At 60.7% G+C, this 19,387-nt stretch overlaps 1 protein-coding gene across 7 annotated transcripts in view; it reads right to left on the bottom strand.

The window, feature by feature from the left end:
* ATP11A (ATPase phospholipid transporting 11A) overlaps window positions 1-19,387 on the bottom strand; it is a 109,375-nt gene that overhangs the window by 58,836 nt on the left and 31,152 nt on the right. For 6 of the 7 annotated variants that reach the window (XR_002336784.1, XM_021065944.1, XM_021065938.1 and 3 more), the window contains exon 2: window positions 141-263. The exons of the other annotated variant lie outside the window; for it this stretch is intronic. Coding sequence is in view for 3 of the 6 variants with exons in the window: in XM_021065938.1 (XP_020921597.1) it covers window positions 141-263 (123 nt within the window). In the remaining 3 variants the exon portion in view is untranslated. The remainder of the gene's footprint in view (window positions 1-140; window positions 264-19,387) is intronic. 7 annotated transcript variants of the gene reach the window in all.

Genomic DNA, 19,387 nt, shown 5'->3' with positions numbered 1-19,387 from the left:
GTGGTGGGATTCGAATGCGATACTCACCATGACGTCGTTGTAAGAGAATGGTCTCAGCAGAGTTTGGGGACAACGGAGGGCGGGTGAGGGCACAGCCCTGGCTGGCAGGAGGCCCCCGCGACCCCGCCAGGCTGACTCACCTTGGCAGAGACGATCCTGTTATCGGGGTACCTCTGCGGGATGTAGGCCTCGGTGCCCGGTGGGGGCTCCCTGTGCCCCACGTAGACGGTCCGGCTGTCCACCCAGTCCTCCTCCCCCGCACACTGCGGACAGAGACACAGAGGGGTCAAGGTTCTTCCCGGGCTCGGGCTCAGAGGCTGGGCTGCGTTACACAAACCTGCGCAGGGCCCCCGGGAGGGCTGGGCCCACCACCCATCCCACCCGCCCTCGGGGCGAGGTCCTCCGCTCCACGGCAAAAGGAAGGAGCCCCAGCGGGGGCCCTGCACCTCCCCCTTCAGACAGGCAGCCCCAGGAGGGTACCTGGACCTCCCCCCCAAGACAGGCAGCCCCAGCCGGGGGCCCCAGTTGCAGGGAAAGGAAACAGGCCAGGTGGGGGCCCAGCCGAGGCTCCAGCCTCCGTCCAGCCCCATGTCACCCGCTGTGACTTCAGGGAACCCTCGCTTTTTGAAGCCAATAGAGGCGAGAGCAACCTAGCATTCCTGCCGTCTGAGGTCACTGTAAGCCTTACACGGCCTTTTTCTTTCTCTCCTTTGCTTAGACGATTGTTCCTCTGCTCATCTATCAACCTCTCGGGGAAAGCAGTCTTTTCACGTGTACCCCTGCCCCCAGCGCCACCCTCAGCAGCAGCGCCGCTGGCACGTTTGCTCAGTTAGGTCCCAGCCCTTCCCTTTCCTCAGGGCCTTGCTTTGCGGACGGTCCACGGAAACAAAAGGGCGAGGACCAAACTGGTCTCTAACGCCACCTGTGTGTTCACAGATGCTTGGCAGGGATGCAGGAAAGGGCGAAGCCTGGCGCACCCTCCATCGCGCCCACGAGAGCTCCCTATCCCCGGGCACGACTCTAGGGAATCACAAGACGTTCTGCCAAGATGCAGGGGGACGAGGGGTCAAGACTTTGCCTGCGTGGTCCCCAAGGATATGTGGAAGGCCCCCGGCTTGCCCTACAAAATACTTGTGAATCATACAATGAGGGATTGGGACCCGGGATAGAAAGACTGTCAGAGCCAAGAATAAACAGACAAGGAGGATGGGACGGGACTTCTCTCCAAAGGTCTGCAGGTGGCCGACAGCACTCGGAAAGATGCTCAAAGTCGACAGGCCTCCAGGAGACGCAGATCCACCCCCAGCCGAGTGGACGGAGCCAGACACCAGGGGCCAGACACTGGACAGGCCATTTATGTGGAGTGTCCAGAACAGGCCGATCCATGCAGATGGACAGGTGGAGCTGGGCAGGCCTTGCTGGCGCACCAGCTTTCTTTGGGGGTCTTGAAAAGGTTTTGAAACTGGATCGTGCTGATGCTCCATCACTTGGTAAAGGTGCTGAAACCACTGAACTGTACTCTGAACTGGTGGTTTCAGGACCTGCACGTTTTATCTCCATCGAGTCATTACTCAGCTCTTCCCACCAATCCCTGGGTCCCAAAGCGTCACCATCCTTTGCTTCTGGGCCCCTGCTGAGCCCTCGTCCTGGGTCAGCAAACCTCACGTCTCTGAAAATGCCCCCCCCCGCCCCCAACGGTGAAGCCTGGTTTTTCCAGAGGGCGGGTGCTCTCCACTGTAGGGGATAATGAACAAGTCTTTAAGACGGCGCTGCCCCACGGAAAAAACTGAGCTCCATCCATTTCCAAAGGAGAATTCCCAACAGCGCGAGACTCGGAGAGTGGCGCCCCAGATAAAACGGGGTGAGCACAGCAAACCGTGCACCTCCATCGGGGAGCGGGGGGGTCGTCCCTTCCAGGGGCCGAGGTCGGATGCAGTTGCCGCGCTCCTGCCTGGACCTCGAAGCCCAGTCAGGGAGACGGCGGGCCCCACAGGCGCCCGTGCAGACCCTCCTCCCGCTCTGCCGACAGGACGCTCCCGGCTCGAATCCCCCCAGAGGGCGGCGGGTCTCACCACCCGCTTTGCCATCAGTCTTGCTGGGATTTGGGAACCGTGGCCGACGTGTGGAAGCAGAAGGCACACAAGGACAAAAGAGACGGCATAATATGCTGAAAATCGATGTCAGCCAGGGTGGGACACCTCAGGGAAGTTTTGGATTTCAGCTGAAACAAACAAAACCTATTAGCTGAATTCCGCTGTGGGGCCGCAACACAAGCTCGTAATCCAGCCTCAACTCACCAGATCGATTTTTGCAGAGGGGGTTCCACCTAAGGACCATGTTTTCAAATTCAAGGGGATCCAATGACACAGCAAGTCCCTGTTCCAGTGTCTGTTTATGGCTTTAAAAGGCAACAGTTCTTGTTGGATGGGCAAGAAGCTAATACAGGGCTTGGATGTTTCTAAACTTAGGCTTTTTCTGGCTCACTTTCTTTTTTTTTTCCCGGCCACACCCTTGGCACGTGGCAGTTCCCAGTCCAGGGATCGAACCCGCGCCACAGTAGTCACGATTCCAGATCCTTAACCTGCTGCACTGACAACACCGGGTCCTGGGTCCCTGACTCCTACGTGGGGGTGCTGCCCCTGCAGAGGGGCGACACCCTTCCAGGAAGACATGTGGCCGTGCTCTCTGCGCCCTCCCGCCCCATCCCGAGCCTGCTTGCCGGGGACCCGCCTGGCCCGCTTCCCAGGGCTGCCAAGCCGCTGGCACCCACGGCCAGGTGGCGACAGGTAACCTGCCTGTGAGCTCGAGTAGAAGCCGCCTCCTCTCGGTGAGGCCCCAGCACCCCCCCCCCAACCGCAAGCAGGCGACGAGGCCTCCATCTCTGCACACGTGCTGATGACACGTGTCGAGAGGACGCCCTCAGAGCCACTGTGGGAATCCGGGAGCGAAGGCTCCTCCGAGCCCCTCTGCCACTCACACATCGAAGCCGTGGGAACGGTGGCGGCTGCTTTGTACGCAGCCCCACCTGGAAACGTTTTTGTCAAAACACCGCTGTTTTTGCTCCCGTGCATTTCACAAGAGCTGGGTGGTGGCGGTCTGCACTCTGACCTGTCCCCGCTCCCGGCCCCTCCCTGGGCACCCCCAGCAAAGGAACCCTTTAATGACCTCGGGTCGCATTCTGCTGCCGTGAACGTCGAATTCGGCGAGTCCAGAGTGAGCCAAAAACCAGTTGTGGTTAGAAATTTTATTTTCCTTTTGGTTCCGGACCCAGTAAACTAGAGTTGAGGTCAGCTGTCATTTACCGTTTTCCAGACGGTCAGTGGTTCTCTGGTGCTTCTGTGATCCGAAGGATTTTGTGTTTTAAACTATGTTCGTGGCAGAAAAATGCCACCGAGAGCCCTGCAGGAGCCCAGGATTTGCCTGGGAAGGAAGAGCCCGTCTTACCCTTGAGTGTGGTCAGCGGGGGAGGGGGCCATGGGCGCAGACCCGGTGACAGAGGGAGGTCCAGGCCCTGCTCTCTGGTCCCCAGAAAGGCTGGTTGATGGGTGCAGTGAGCTCTGACCTCAGCAGCAGTTAAGCCCGTGGCTCCATTTACGGGGCAGTGTTTCATCGGACCTGAGGGAGGCTTCCAGAGCAAGCGAACTCCGTGAGGGACACCCGCGTGATGTGGGTGGGGAGGCCAGAAGGGGCCACGCCGCGCACCCCGGGGAGCGGCTGCCCGATGTGCCAACCTCCCGACCCGAAGCTGTTCCTTCCGCTCAGAGCCCCCACCCGGAATCAGCCGCTCTTGCCGGCGGTCCCAGCTACTGACATCACAACCAACTGCGGGAGCCCCTGGACGGTAAACGTGGGAAGGAGACCCGAACGCAGGAGCCTCCGCCCGAGCACAGCGGCGGCCCGAGGTCGGCAAGCCAAAACCAGTTAGCAGGAGAGGTGCTCAGGCCCCCTGTGCCCGCAGGGGTCCGGGCCCGTCCTCGGCGGGCGCTGGAGACACGCTCACCCGGGGGCGGGCGCCGCCCCCCGTCCGCACCCAGACCCTGCTTCTAGACACGGGTTATGGGAACGAGGCGGACTGGACTTGTCCAGCCCCACACCGAACGCATGGTGTATACATGTGGCCCCCACGGCCGAAACACCACACCTTCCACGGGCCGGAGGCGAGTCCCCACGTTCTGACCACCATCCACCAACCGGAGGAAGGGCGGCCGAGGCAGGAGGCAGGGCGCGCCGCGTGCGGAAAAGGCTGGCAGACTGGCCGACACCGCCACGGAGCGGCTCCGGGAATCGCGGCCCAGCGGGCTGCCCACGCTCGGGAACAGGCCGCCCGAAGCCAGGGAGCCCTCCGGAGCCCCAAAGCGAAGCGTCCACTCGGGCAGATTCCCGTCCGGGCCTGGGAGGGTGACGGCCGAGGGCCGCCCGTCCCGAGACCCGAGACCCGAGACCCGAGACCCGAGACCCGGGCCGGGCGGGTGGCGGCAGACACGGGGGCGGGGGGCGGGGGCTGCTCCGTGTCTGCGTGGCCGCGAGGGGGCGCTCCTGGGTCCGGCTCCCAGGAGCCCCTCCCCCGGACAGCCCACCCAGATGCTCCCCCAAGGGGGTCAAAAGGCTCCCCCCCAAGGAGGCGCGGGTTCCTGCGTGACCGCCACGCCCCGTCCCACTTCCCGACAAGTGCTCGAAATGAATGGCTCTCGTTCTCAGAGCCCGTGACTCACTCCCCAGACATGGGAACACTTCACAAGAAGTGTTTCTTCCTGTGCTCGAGGGCCCCTAAGGACGGTCAGTGTGTGCCTGCCCACTGCTCAGCCATTGCTTAACTGTCGCTGTGTCACCAAACACTCTCAGAGGAAGGAACACTTAGATGAAGAGGGACGGGGGGGGGGCGGGGGGGGCACCCAGGCCCCAACGGCGCCAGCTGACCCCGGGGAGGGCAGGCGGGCTGGGCTCACTGTCCACCACTGATCGGGGACATCTGCCAGCTGCGACCTCACAGCCTCGGGGTCCCCTCTTGGAACGAAGCAACCATCTCAGACCCCAGCCAGCCCTTAGCTGATGAGCAGCCCCTTCTGGCAGCTCCAATCCTAATTCTCGACAAAGAATCTATGTAACTTCGTGGGGTTTACCTTTCAGCTTTAAGTCCATCTCGAATTGGTCTGGTGTCTCCTGGGCTGTAGTCCTCAGTTTGGCTCAAACTTTCTACCCCCTGGAGTTCCCCAGCGGCCTGGTGGGTTAAGGACCAACACTGTCACTGCTAACGGCACAGGTTCAATCTCTGGCCTGGGAACTTCCACGTGCAGAGGTACCGCCCAAAAAAAACTCTTCTTATTCTAGATTGTTTATTGATTTTCTCCACTGATGCCCTAAATACAGGCACCCCCCCCCAATAAGAATGACAAATCACATGATCTGGGAGGGGCCCGCTTCTGGGGTCCTTCCTTCAATGCCTGTCCTGCGTGGATTATCAGTGCGCACAGGACACACTGCCCAGGGGGCCCGTCTGGGTCATCTGGGTGACCAGGCTGCTGGGGGGGAGAACCAGCACGCAGGGCTGCCTTACGGCTGCTGGGGCTCAAGCCCGGGACCTGTGGGCTCCTGTCCTTCACCCGCCTTTTTCTAGTAGGTTTTCTTTTTCTCACAGATTCACAGAAGTTTGCCACAGGAGGTGGGGGCACTAAGGATTTAGGTAAAGTATGAACACGCCTCCTCCCTGAAATCCTTTTTTTTTTTTTTGCTTTTTAGAGCCGCACCCGTGGCATATGGAGGGTCCCAGGCTAGGGGTCGAATCGGAGCTGCTGCTGCCCGCCTACACCACAGCCACAGCAACGCGGGATCCGAGCCACATGTGCAACCTACCCCACAGCTCGTGGCAACGCCAGATCCTTAATCCACCGAGCAAGGTCAGGGATTGCAAGGCCACAACCTCATGGTCCCTAGTCGGATTCGTTTCCACTGTGCCACGACGGGAACTCCACAATTTTTAAAGTATTATTTTATAAACAATTCACTAATACACAGTAATTTAACCAGGAGGTTATTAGAGGTCAGAGCTGCTAAAATAAACAATTGGCATGAATTCATTTCCATTTCCCCTAAAAGACGCTCAACTCCACCCCTGGCCCGTGTCGTCCACAGGCCTGAAACCCCACCTCTGACAGCCAGACCCAGGAACGGGCCACCCCTGGGTGGCCACCACTGTCTACCACTGTCCTCCCCCTGCTCGGTACCAGATGCTTCTGGATGAGCCTCTCAAAGAACTCCAAGCTGGGGTGTCCGGCCTGAGCCACCCCGGGCCACCACACCTGGGTGACCTGCGGGGCCCAGCAAGGCCACCGGCTCACTGTGTGGGATTCCTGCCCGGAACCTGGCGCGATGACCAGAGCCATGTTCGGGTGGGACCACTGTGGCCTGGCACAGCTAACGGACAGGGGGCAGGCAGCATCACGGCCATACCCGCATCCGAAGGGCACCGGCCCAGCCGTCCTTGGAGGAGGGACAAACAGGCAACAGAGTCCCAGACATGCCCGGCAGGCCAGGCCGTGTGCGCCAGTCCTGAGGGGTTGAGAGCCACGCGGAGGCGGGGTCCCCCCAGGAGGCTCTTCGGAGCTCCTGCCGCCCCTCGAATCTTCAGGGGCAGGAGGGGTGCCCGGCTGGAACCGCCTCTGTGCGCCCCCCGCTCAGCCCTCAGTGAGGAGCCCCAGGAAAGGCACCTCCGCTTCTAACCCACACCTGCTGGTGGCTCAGGCTGCGGCCGCACGGAAGGGTCAGCGCCCTGCTGATGGGGGACATTTATTCCACCTGCCTGTCGGGTTTGGCACTGGGTGGGGTGGGGGGGAGGAAAGAGTGACGGGCGGTCAGGACACAAAAGCATCTTCACAGTAAAACCAAGTGCAGGTCAGGGTCGGGGCTTCCGCGGCTCTACCCAGGCTCTCATGTGAACTCATTCCTGGACGCTGTCACCGATGATACCAATGCCTGTGACAGGCAGGCGTGGCGCCTGCAGGGCACATCTGCAGCCTTTTTAGGGTCTGTACCCTTTTAACCCCTTGCACTTGAAGTAAAAAAGGAGGCACGGGGAGACGCCCTGGACGAGGGACCTGGCACAGCGTGGGCGCTGGGAGCGCCCCAGCCCTTCCGCGCAGTGGCCCCAGTGGGGCGGGGACATTTGAGGGGACTTGGGGTCTCACAGGCGGCAGTGACCCTGAAGCTGCATGAGGGAACCCACAGGCAGCCCCAAGAACGACCACGCCTCTCATTCACATGGCATCCCGGCCGCCAGATCGTGTCCGGGCACTGTCGCATCTGAACCCTGAACAACTGTGAAAGACGTGTCCCCCTGGCCCACAAGGACACTGAGAAACAGTCCAGGAAGACAAGGTCAGGCCCCTTGTCACTTCAAGCCTTACACAGTACACACAGCTATGCGTCCACTGTGGGGTCACAAGGCCACACACAGGGACCATGTCCGCTTTCAGTCCCCCTTTAAAACACACCAAAGTCAACAACACACACGACAGCTGCCAGAAACTTTAACTTCCAGCCTTTGCAACCATCCGACGGGCAGGCACCTCGTGTTCCTGTCACAGGCAGGGTTAAGGGTCCAGGAAGTGCCCCAGAGGCCACTGGGGAGCTGCTGCAGGTGCCAGGGGCACGACAGGTCCTGGGAGCCAGAGCCAGTGGAGGCTGGAACGTCCAAGGCCAGGAGGCCCGGCCGAGGGAGCCGAGATCCAGGGACCTTCCTGCACAACGGCGCTTGGTGGGCTGTGCCCTGCAGTTCGGCTACTGTTTTTTCAAGTGGATGAAAAAAATGCAAAGTAATTACTCTTGACATGTGACAGTTACAGGAGAGCAGAACATTGCCGTGGGTAATAAAGTCCTACTGTCAGACCGTGGCCCTGGGTGGCGACGGGCTGTCACGGCTGCTCAGATGCTGCAGGACAGATCCGAGTGGACAGACATGTGGCCTTGGAGCCCGAAAGATTTACCATCAAGGCCTTGACAGAGGCTTGCAGCCCTGCTGATAGGACAGACGTGGCCGGGAGCTTGGGACCGGATCAGAGGTCCTTGATGCTAAAGTGACTACACCTGGCCTGTTCTGGATCCCCCCGGCCCCCTGCATCGACGCGGCGCCTACATGTTTAACCTGCACTCGAGGATCCTGGTGCCTCCGCACCCACAGAGCTCGGGGCGCACACGAGATCCAGACGAGAAAACCCCGATGTCTGACACTCTCTGTTGGTGAGGCAGGCGGAGAACAAACCTCTCCATCACTGCGGGGGGGGGGGTGGCAAAACGGCGAGGAAATGGAGGCATCGCCGCGTCTCAGAAACCCCGCTTCCGGACGTCTGTCCCAAAGGCATCCCGGTGAAAACACGGCTGCTGCGTTCACAGGGCTGGCCCCGCGGCGCCCTCGGAACCGCAGGGGACTGAGGCCACGTCCACGAACAGAGGCTGGTCAAGTGCACAGGGTGTGAGCGGTTCCCGGCACAGACACGGGGACGGCGGCCACATGGCACGCGGACCCGGCGTGGTCCTGAGATGAACCAGAGAAAGGAGAGAACGTGCTGTGTGTGCTGCCGTTTGTGAGAACGAGGAAGTCTCGACATGTATTTGGGGACCATCGAGAATTGCCATGGATCTGACGGGGGTGATAAGGGCGCCCCAACTGCTTAAAAACGTTCTCAGCAGAGACGCACAGGGAGCTGCCGAGGATACACGTGTGCACACGTGCACCCGCGTCAGAGACGCACAGGGAACTGTGCGGATACACGTGTGTACACGCGTACTTGCACCTGCAGGGCAGACGACCCGTCCCTGCAAGGAAACAGGACGGGTCCAAAGTTCGTTGTGGTTGAAGCTGAGTTAGACTGGCTTCATCATGCTGTTATTTCTCATTCTGTGGATGCTGGGAAACGTGCATAATGAAAAGTCAGATGCAGAGAAAATAATACACGCGTACCTGCCGCCTAACCTTAGAAACGATTGTTACGTGAAACTGAAACCTGGCGTCTGTAACGAGCTGATTGAGTCCCCCAAAAAGACACACATCCAAGTCCCTGCTCCCAGAACCTCAGCGGGGACCTCATCTGCAAACAGGGTCATTGCAGGTGGGATTCATTAAGACCGACTCACTCTGGGTCACGACAGGCCACAAACCCGGTGACAGGTGTCTTTCTGGGAAACACAGACACACACAGAGTTGGGGGGGGCACCTGAACGTCAAGGGACACGGCGGATCCAGCGGCCCCAAGGGCAGGAGATGGCAGGACCCTCCCCTGGAGCCTCTGGGGGGCGCGGACCGACTCAGCCGCCCCGCCCCACGCAGTGAGAACTGCCGTGTGAGATTCGCGGGTGTTCTGAGGACTTCTAGAAGGTGCAGCACGTGCTCTGCGTGGGCCGGGCTCACCCGGCCCCGCTCCTCCCCTTCGTTTCCAAGACGTGGTTCAAAATGTTCAGCCACGCATCAATCAGTCCTTTGCCTAAGGCGCTTCTGCCTCCGGAGGCAGGCGGGACGGGCAGCAAGAGCCCCTTGGCTCCCTCCGTCTGTCTCCACACGAGCCGCCCAGGAAAGCGAGGTGTCCGCTCAGGGCACCTGCCGCTTCCGGCGCTGTTCACTGTTCGGGGCCAGCGCGGGCTCGGCACACCGGCGTCTACGCAGTAAGCGGGCTCTGAAGAAGATACAGTGTTGACGGTTTCAAGCACCAGCTTAGCCGAACCCCTCAGACTCCAGGCCCAGACGCTCCTCCCCCACGGTCACCTGCTCCCGCCGGCCGCGTCAGCTCTGGTCCTGAGGCCCTGGGCAAAAGAGGAAACCCAGTGCCCGGACCTGTGCCGCCTGCATCCAAGAGGCAGGTCCTCTGCCCGCCACCCCTGCTCACGGCAGCGGGGACCCCACCCTGGGGACGGGGCCCGAGGACGTGGCCAGAGGCCAGGAGCTCCACCCAGGCGCCCGCTCCACTTCCTCTGGAGCGGCCTCGGGGTGGCAGGGACCCAGACCGTGATGGGAAGTGACTCGGTGCTGCTCTGGCTCCGCCCCGAGGCTGCATCCTGGCCTTTTGTTTGGTACAAGCCTGCAGTTGTTCCCCCAGGAGGCAACTACATTTGTAGATCAGAACACATCCCTGACCAAACTCCTCACGCCTCTCACACACACACACACACAGCCGGTCAGCAGGAACTGTCCACACACAGACACACACACACACAGACACACACACACAGACAACACACACACAGAGATAGACACACGAGCAGAGACACACACAGACACACACACAGAGACACACATACACAGAGACATACACACACAGACACACATGGACACACACAGACACACAGACATACACACTCACAGACACACGGACACACACAAATACACACATAGACACAGGGGCACACATACACACAGGCCCCACCACACAGGTCTCACTGAGCCACCGTTTGCTCCCACCTGCCAGGCTTTGGAAAGAGCACAGTGAGGCCAGCGGCCTCGGGTTGCTGACCCGGCCTGGGACGTCCTGGGGCTGCTGCGAGGACCACCTCTGAGCTCAGAGAGGCCTGCTGCCATCGGCCCCACGGGAAAGGGCCCATCGTGCCGCTCAGCACCCCCGACCAGCTGCCGCTGCCGCTGGTTCCCCTGCCGACTCCTGACCCCCTCGGGTCCCCCGGGAGGCCCCTCACCTGCACGGACCGCCGGGCAGGGCGGGCACTCGAGCGACACTTGAAGCCAAGGAGAAACCCAGACTCACCTCGGGGGCAACCGGCCACTGAACCCAGACCCGAGGTTCACACATGGCTTCCTCCAGAACGTTCCCCGATTCCACCCGTTCTGTGTGAGGCCAGGCCCTGGCTCCCCCACAACATCGCAACCATGCCCGCAGCTCCCCAGCGAAATAACAACCCTTTCTGCGGGCACAGCGGAAACCACCAGGGCTCTTCAGGGGGCTGAGCGGGGCCAGGCGGCACGAAAACCAGCAGAACCCTCACAACCCGCCCGACACGGGGCTCCGTCAGCAGAGGTAGGCCTGTGTGGCCCTGGCCAGGTGCCGGGAAGGCCTGGCCCCCAGCCGCCACCCACCCCACAAGCACAGACCCCCTTAGAAAAGAGCCAGGCCTCCCTGGATGCCGCCAGACACCAGGTCCCAAGTACAACGCCCCAGGGATGGTCACACACCTCAATTTCCTGAGACACGAAGGAACAGCCACTGCGGAAAGAGAGCCAGTCCCGCAAGGCCCGGGCCCTCCCCGGTCACAGGGTATTGACAAGCTGGCCTTGCAATTGTTTTTGAGATACTGCATGGGGAGTTCCCACTTTGGTGCAGGGGGTTAAGGATCCGGCATTGCTGCACCTGCGCCTCGATTTCTGTCCCTGACCCGGGAACTTCCGGACGGCGCAGAAGTGGCCAAAACCCAAAGACACCGCATGGCTTGTGCGTACATGTGTGTCTGTGCAGACACACCAGAAACCGGCCACGAGGCAGGAGGAGGGACCCGGGGCCGCGGCCCTCCTCTGCTCACCGGCAGCGCCTCAAGGGCACCCGTCTTCCTCCCGCGCCTCGATTCCCACCTGCAAAGTGGAACAACAGCGCCAGTCCACCCCATGGTCCATTGTAAAGAATAAGCCTGGGAGTTCCCGTCGTGGCTCAGTGGAAACGAACCTGACTAGTATCCATGAGGATTCGGGTTCAAACCCTGGCCTCACTCAGTGGGTTAAGGATCCGGCGTTGCCATGAGCTGTGGTGTAGGTCACAGATGCAGCTCAGATCTGGCGTGGCTGTGGCTGTGGTGTAGACCAGCAGCTAAAGCGCTGATTCGACCCCTAGCCTGGGAACTGCTCTATGCCGAGGGTACAGCCCTAAAAAGACAAAAAGGATCAGCCTGGGAACAGCTCACAGACGTGGCTGCCCGGCAAGCGTGGGCTGAGGGACTGCAGACAACCTCCTTTGCTCGGAAAGGGGAAGCTGCCTGCACTAGATGAGGTCAGAGGTCAGCCCTGCCAGACCACGAGCACTCCAGACACAGAACTGTCGCCGAGAACTCCCCAGGGGGGCCTGGTCCCCAGGGCGCCAGCTGGCAGAGCGGAGAAACCCTGGCACGTTGGCAAGGGGCTGGCGAGGCAGGTCCCATCCGAGCTGCTGCTCCTGCTCCTCCCCCTGCCCCCCGTCCCTTCCGAGGTGAGCGCCGTCTTCCCAGAAGCCAGCGTCCCAGCTCTCGTCCAGCGACGTCCGGGTCCAGGGTTTGCCCCGACGCGTGTTGTGTGTCCCCTCCTCTCTGACCTGAGTGTCCCCCTGGCCTGTTTTTACCCACGGGCTCACAATCCTTTCTCGACCACCTGCAGTTCCTCTCGTTAAAAATGCATCAAGCCTTTGACCAACACTGGGTACATTTTAAGAGAAATACGGCGAAAGCCTTCCTGATGACATGTCTCCAAAGAGCTGCGGGAGGAGACCGGAGAGCAGGTGATCAGAAGGACCACGGGCGGGGCAGCGTCAGTGGGGACCAACCCATGTGGCTGCACGTGTGCGTGTTTATTGCTATTCTCAAACTCCACGTGTGTGTCGCACACACGTTTGCAGGCCTGATATATTTCAGGCCTGATATATATTTTCTAATTGTTTACAGTCCGTTCCTTACAAAATGCTAAAAATGCATAAATAAAGTCCCAATGTTTTAGAAAAGTGTGGCATCAGAGATAGAAGGCAGGGCCCAGGGTGACAAGTCCCAGCTCTGAGGCTGCTGGGACGAAGGTCAGGGCCAGGAGCAGGCCACCACACAGACGGCTTCCCCGGGGGCCTGCCAGGGTGCTGCCCCCTGAGGACACGGGCGTCGCCGCCGCATCCACCCACCCAGGGCGCTGTGCAATACTCCCACTTGGCGTGCGCTCTGCAAGGCGGAAAAGGCTGGAAAGCCTGCAGGAGGGGCGGTGCCGGCTGCCTTAACAAACCCAAGGTGGCAAAGAGACTCCAGCACGACCTTGAAGCTCTGGCAGCAGTGACTGCTGTGACCGCAGAGTGAAATTTTAATGGTGCAATAACTGAAGATGCGGACCTACTGGCAGCATTTTCTGCCTGATCCCACGGTTTTGAAATATTCCATGTGGTATACCTGCAACTGGCTGCTTGACAACATTAACGGCACATTCAGATTTTAAACGTAAGCAGATTTTAAAATTGCACTCACACGTAAGATTACTTCTCGGAGGAGACATGTCTACTGCCTGACCCTCAAAATTAAAAGGTAATAAAAGGCCATCTCGGCCTGTGTAACGGCTTCGAGCATCCGCCCGTAAATGTTTTATAAAGTCATTCCATCCTGTCGATTTCCTCTCCTCCCTTCTCTTTGCACACAGTCCTACTTTTTCTTTTTTGCAAAAAGCTACAAAGGATCCGTGCAACGTGCCCATAAGGGCCGTCTGAGAGAAGCACAGCTCCTCCAAAACACAGCCACAGAGACTCTTCTGCCGCAGGACCCTGGCACGTCGGCCACACACTGAGTGGAGTGAATCTTCGCGCATCAGGGCTCAGGCTTCAGGAGGCGGCCGGTGTCACCAGTCTGCAGGGATCCTTGCCCACCGCCGCCCTCGCCGAGCACTTCTGCCCCGCCCCCAATCAGGGACCGAGGGTCAACACCCCGGCTCAGGGCACCCCAGCCCCCGGTCAACACACGGGACGTGGACGGGGACCCACCTCCTGCCCAGAGAGCCAGGGCACAAAACCAGAATCTCAGACCTGTGCCTTACACACCGGTTTTACGTCTGGCTCCCACCCCCACGTCCCACTTAGGAAGCTTTTAAAACTCAATTCAACACAGCTCAGCAACACAAAAAGAAATAACCCATCCCCAAATGGCCAGAGGACTAGAATCTACAGTCCTACAAAGACGACGGCCACCAGCACACGGAGAGCTGCTCGATCACACGAGGAATGCAAATCCAAACCAGTGAGCCGGGCCCTCAGGACGGCCACCGTGGAGACGGGGCACAGGCCACAGGCGAGGAAGCAGAGAAGGTGTGTGCGGGGGTGGGTGCAGAGCGCTGCAGCCCCCGGGGAAGCTGCTCGGAGGTTCCTCAAAACCAAGCAGAGAGGGAGTTGCCCCGTGCAGCTGTGGGCTAGGAATCCGACTGCAGCGGCGCAGGTGGCTCAGGAGGTGCAGGTTCATCTCTGCCCGGTGCAGTGGGTTAAAGAATCGGGCATCGCCACACCTGAGGCGTAGGTCACGGCTGCGGCTCGGATTCAGTCGCTGGCGCGGGAACGTCCACATGCCGCTGATGCCATACAATTAAGTAAATAAATAAACAGAGAATCAGCCTATGACCCAGAAACCCTACTTCTGGGAAAGCATCGAGAAGAACCAAGAGAAGGGCGTCAAAGAGACGTGTGCGCCGTGTCCACGGCAGCGTTGTTCCCAGCAGACAAGATCTGAAAGGCAGACGCCGACCCGCAGGTGCGCAAACGGTGCCCAATGAGCAAGGGCCTCCTCGGGAGGGGACCTGCCCCCGGCGCAGCACGGCCGTGGAGAGGATGCGACATGGAGTGAGGCGAGCCAGTCACAGTGGACAAACAGTGTGCGTTTCCTACGGGGCGCCCCGAGCGGAGCAGAAGTCACGGGGCGGTGGACGGGGCGGCGTGACTCAGCGGGCAGGTGACCACGAACTGAGCTGAAGAACGACCCATTAGCCGGGCAGGGACGACACAATGTATTTTAAACTCTGGCTACAATCTGGAAGAGCTGGATGCTGTTTGTCCTCGCTGTGCTTCCCTCCAGACCGGGAGGCGCCGACCCCCGTGGTCAGTGAGTGCAGGATCCTGCCTGCCGCACAGCCCGCCCCGCGTCCTGAGTCACCGAGGGAGCACGCGAGGCCCGAGACTGTCGGCCGCCCGTCCAGGGGCAGGAGGGGCCTGGAGTCCCAGGGGCACGTGCTCCAACGTGGGGTCAGGGGACCGTGCCAGACCATAGAGAAAAGGGTAACAGGGTGGCCACAGCCAGCGCTACATACAAAAAGCTCCTTTTTGTCCTGCGTGTTTGGTTAAGGAGGAAACGGGAACCTGCAGGTGGGCTGAGGCCGCTGAGCCGCTGTGACAGCCCCTTGGGCAACAGGTCGCTGGACGCCAGGTGTGGAACCCACCTGCGCCGTCAGGACCAGGCCACCCCACGTGCCTCCTCTGCCCAGCGGAGCCCGGCCTCACACCCCGGCCAAATCAAAGACCGACTCATTTCACACCTACAACCCCTGAGCGCCGAGCCAGGACCGTGGAGAGAGAACCAGACGTGGGGGGCCCTCGACACCCAGCACGACCCCCCCCTGGATGCGACCCACCTCCCTCCGACCTGATAAACCAGCAGAGTCTCCGGCTGAATCCCCTCTCACTTGGCCAGAAATACTGACATTTACGGGGACTTTTTCAGCGTGATGGACTCACTTTAAAGTCTTCATCCGGGCTCCACCCCGGGCAAAGCTGAGGGCCCCGAGGGCCATCTCAAAGCGACTCGGTGCCTCTGAGGCTGCAAGGTCGTTTGGAGAAGGACGCCTGCGTCTCCTGCGCTCCGCGGGCAGGTCTTCTTAACGAGGTTCCCACTGGGCCTCAGCTCCAGCCACAGCACACGGCGCCGCACACCCTACAAGCTGCCTGCCGGGGCGCAGGAACGCACGTTCCCGGCAGAAGCTGGAGAGGCGCCTGCGGTTCGGGGAGCGTCCTGAGCGAGGAGGTCGCTGGCCGAGGGGGGTGATGGGGGGGAGGGGGGCGGGCACAGAACGGGGGCAGTGGGGTGGCGGCGAGGAGCAGGGGGTGGGGAGCAGGGGGCCAGACGGGCGGGCCGTAAACTGTTAATCCCAGCGAAGCCCCATCACCTTCCTCGGATGCGTCGGGGTCACCAAACAGGGGGAGGCAGAGATGGGCCGACTCTCCGACACCCCCACGGCCTCCAGAGCATCTCAGGGCAGGCCAAAGGCCACGGACGCTGCCTGGCTCCTTCACGAGCTTCTCGCCAAAGAGGAAGGCCCTTCTTCCCTGCAAGAGGCAGCAGCACCTCACCCTGACTGGAGGTCCGGTTCCCTTTGACCACTTGTGAGTAGAACGAGGGTGACAACGGCCACTTTTCAGGCCATCATTAACCAGCCAGTCAGAGTGAAAACTCCCTCCCCCCCGGCCGGCACCGCGGTCCAGTCGGAACCAGACACGAACAGAGACGCCCCTTTCTCTTTCAGTCAGCTGGCCGGGGCCCTGGCAACCCCCCTGGATAACGGGGTCCTATTTATAAACCACATGGGGGCCGCCGAGACCAGAACAGATAAACCACTTTTTTTCCCTTAAACTACACGGGTCGGCGTAAACCTATTTTCACAGACCCTACGGCCACAGGAACCCCGTAGCGTCTGCGCAAAGAGTCAGCATCTGGAAACAGCCCAAGGCGCCCCTGGCTGTTCCACCCTCTGACGATGCTTGTCCCTGTGTCGTGGTGAAGGGTGCAGCTGTTTTGGGGGGCAGACATCCCACAACGCCCACGCCCTTCGCCACAAGGACGGGGGCGTCTGGGTGGAAAGGCCGCCAGCACAGCTCTGCCGTAAACTGCTACTCAAGCTTAAAACCCGCGCCAGGGTGGCCGAGTCCAATTCATCAAACGTCGAGTCAATTCTTGAGTTTCTTTCCCTCTCCCAGTACATGCAGTAAAGGATTTGAAAACACATGTTCTGCGACTAGAAAACCACAACCGTCTCCAGATGAGAATCCAAGAACGTCCTTTGTGATTTTCAAGTGGAGAACCTGCACTGAAGCCCGGGAGACACAGGGACACGCGGTGACACATGGTACACGCCGCCAGAATGAAATGAAACCAAGTGAGTCTGGAGGTAAAGCCATAAATAATAGGCTTCATAGAAATCACTATCAGCATCATTTTTACATAGTTCGTTTCTTAGTTCTTCCTTTTCTTTTCTTTTCTTTTTTTTTTTTTTTTGTCTTTTTAGGGCCGCACCCGCAGCATATGGAGGTTCCCAGGCTAGGGGTCAAATCAGAGCTGCAGGTGCTGGCCTACACCACAGCAACAGCAATGCCAGATCTGAGCTGCGTCTGCAACCTACACCACAGCTCACGGCAACGCCGGATCCTTAACCCACCGAGCAAGGCCGGGGATCGAACCCGCAACCTCAGGGCTCCTAGTCGGATTCGTTTCTACTGCCACGACAGGACCTCATTCTTCCTTGTCTTACTTTTGGCTCTCTGGGATCTAAAGTTGGTGCTAATATTAAGTCTACACAGTCCCCCGACCGCGAGCCAGACACGGGCGCGCTGTAATTCCTCCCGCGGATCTGCGCTCGGCGTCGACCTGCAGGGTGAGGCTGGGGTTTCAGACCCGCCGTGACGGGAAGCGTGCCCTGCCCAAGGGCCTCCTTTTGGGAATGAGCCTGACCCGGGGTGTGCTCTGGCATCAGAGCCACATCAGGACGGGGACAGCAGCCAAACAGGTCTGCAGCAGTCCAGCAGTCTCCTCAGGAGTGGGTGCAATGTCTGTTTCGCGTGCAGCCCTCAGCCCCGGGCCAGGACAAGTGTCATTATCACCTTTCCTCTCCTGGACCCAGCGCAGCCCTGGGACAGCCTAAGCTTCAGCGTTAAAAGTAAGACCCCCCCCCCTGCCCCCAGCTCCTGAGGCGGTGAAGCCTCCAGGACCAAACGTCCTGGGAGAGAGAGAAACGCCCCCCCCGGGTGGGGGGGGGCACCAAGACAGAGCCACCTCTGCTGAAAACCGGCCCCAGAGCCAGGCTGGGCAGGAGGAGGGCCAGAGGCCCAGGCACTGTGACACAGAGGCGGGGCTCCTGCTGCCCTAGGACGGTCACCGGCCCAGCTGGATGCTCCATGAAGGGCAAGGCCATCCCTCTATTCACCCCCGGGCCACCTGGACGGTGGGCCCTAGACGCCACCCTCCACCCACAGGGGTCGTACCCAGAGCGCTCAGCTTCCACAGAGCCTGGCAAGGCCGGCATGGCCCCCCGGCCCCCTCCCCATGGCCACCTGCCCAGCTCCTCACAACGGCCCCGCCCCTCCCCACTACAGCCCCCAGTCCCCTCCCAAGCCCCACCCTCCACTAGCTCGAGTCCCTCGGAATCTTGGCAGTAGTTTCCTTGTTTTACATTCTTTAAAGCACCGACCTAAACACAAAGACAGAATCCCAGTGAAACTCCTTCAGATCAGTGCCGTCTTTGCCTCATTTGGTTCTCAAACAACCACAGACTGCAGAAAACACCAACTCAGAAATGCACCCGAATCCTCTCTTGATAAGCGAAACACAGGGCTGCTCAGTGCCAGGTGACTCGGGCCGCAAGCACCCCGCTACCCGAGGCGCCTCATCTTCCAGAGAAGCCAGCGCCACCCGGGCGCTGGAGCAGAGTCTGCGTGTGCTCCGAAGTGACACGGAGTCACGTGTGCGCTGCGGGGACAAGGCGACAGGTGGTGACAACAGAGTCCGTTACCCTGGAAGACGAGCCCAGGGAGCTGCTGGGGTGGACAAAGGCGCTCCTCCCCGGGGAGGTCGGCCCCGGAGCCCTGGCCCCCGCTCGCCTCCGCAGCTCCCTCCAGGGCTCCCGAGCCCGAGCCGCGCAGAGATGAGGAGTCCGGACCTTCGACGTCCTGACCTCGACCTGACAGACAAGGCCGCCCAAGGCCGGGATGACCACGGCAAAGGCGGGTTTATCCGCTGTTACCAAAGCGAAGGCCTCAGGGTGGGTGACGTTAAAGATGAATAAAGTTAAACCCCACACCCCCCGCAAGGAACTTCCGAGCTGCTGTACTTCAGAGACCCATCCTTTACGGTTTTCCTGACAAGCCGGGTCCCGGGGGCGACGGGCACGGCCTCGCTCCCGCGCCTCGCCCGGGGCCCCTGCAGCCGCCCTCCCTCCGTCACTGACCTCCCGCCAACAACCGCCAGGGTACCCTGACCCGTCCTCCTCCCGGCACCACCCGTGGCTGATTCACGTCGGGCCCAGAGGACACACGCCTGAGGACGCGTGTGGACCATGGACGGGGCCGCTGCCCCCGAGGCCGGCGCTCGGGAAGCCGGGGCTCTGACAAGCCTGCACCCTCGAAGGTCCTGCACACACTGACACGCTGCCGGGAAGACGCTGGGACGGCCGCGAGCGCCTCTGACCTCGCTCCGGGGCTTAGAAGGCTCTAGAAGGTCTTAGAGCAGGGCCTCCTGGTGCTGCAGGGAACCCAGCAGACCGTGAACACGGTCAGGAAGCTGGGCACCGAGCCCCACACCCACACCCACGCTCAAGAGCTCAGCACTGTCTGGACCCCCCCCCCCACGCCCACCCCTGGTTATTCTCAGCCCGACCAGGGGGCTTTTAGGAACAAAGTCACCTCATGTTCGGCCTCTGCCCAAATCCTCCAAGGCTCCCCTC

This window comes from Sus scrofa, chromosome 11 (assembly GCF_000003025.6).
Source record: "Sus scrofa isolate TJ Tabasco breed Duroc chromosome 11, Sscrofa11.1, whole genome shotgun sequence".
Classification (NCBI taxonomy): Eukaryota; Metazoa; Chordata; class Mammalia; order Artiodactyla; family Suidae; genus Sus; species Sus scrofa.
This window is presented reverse-complemented; position numbering and strand designations above follow the sequence as displayed.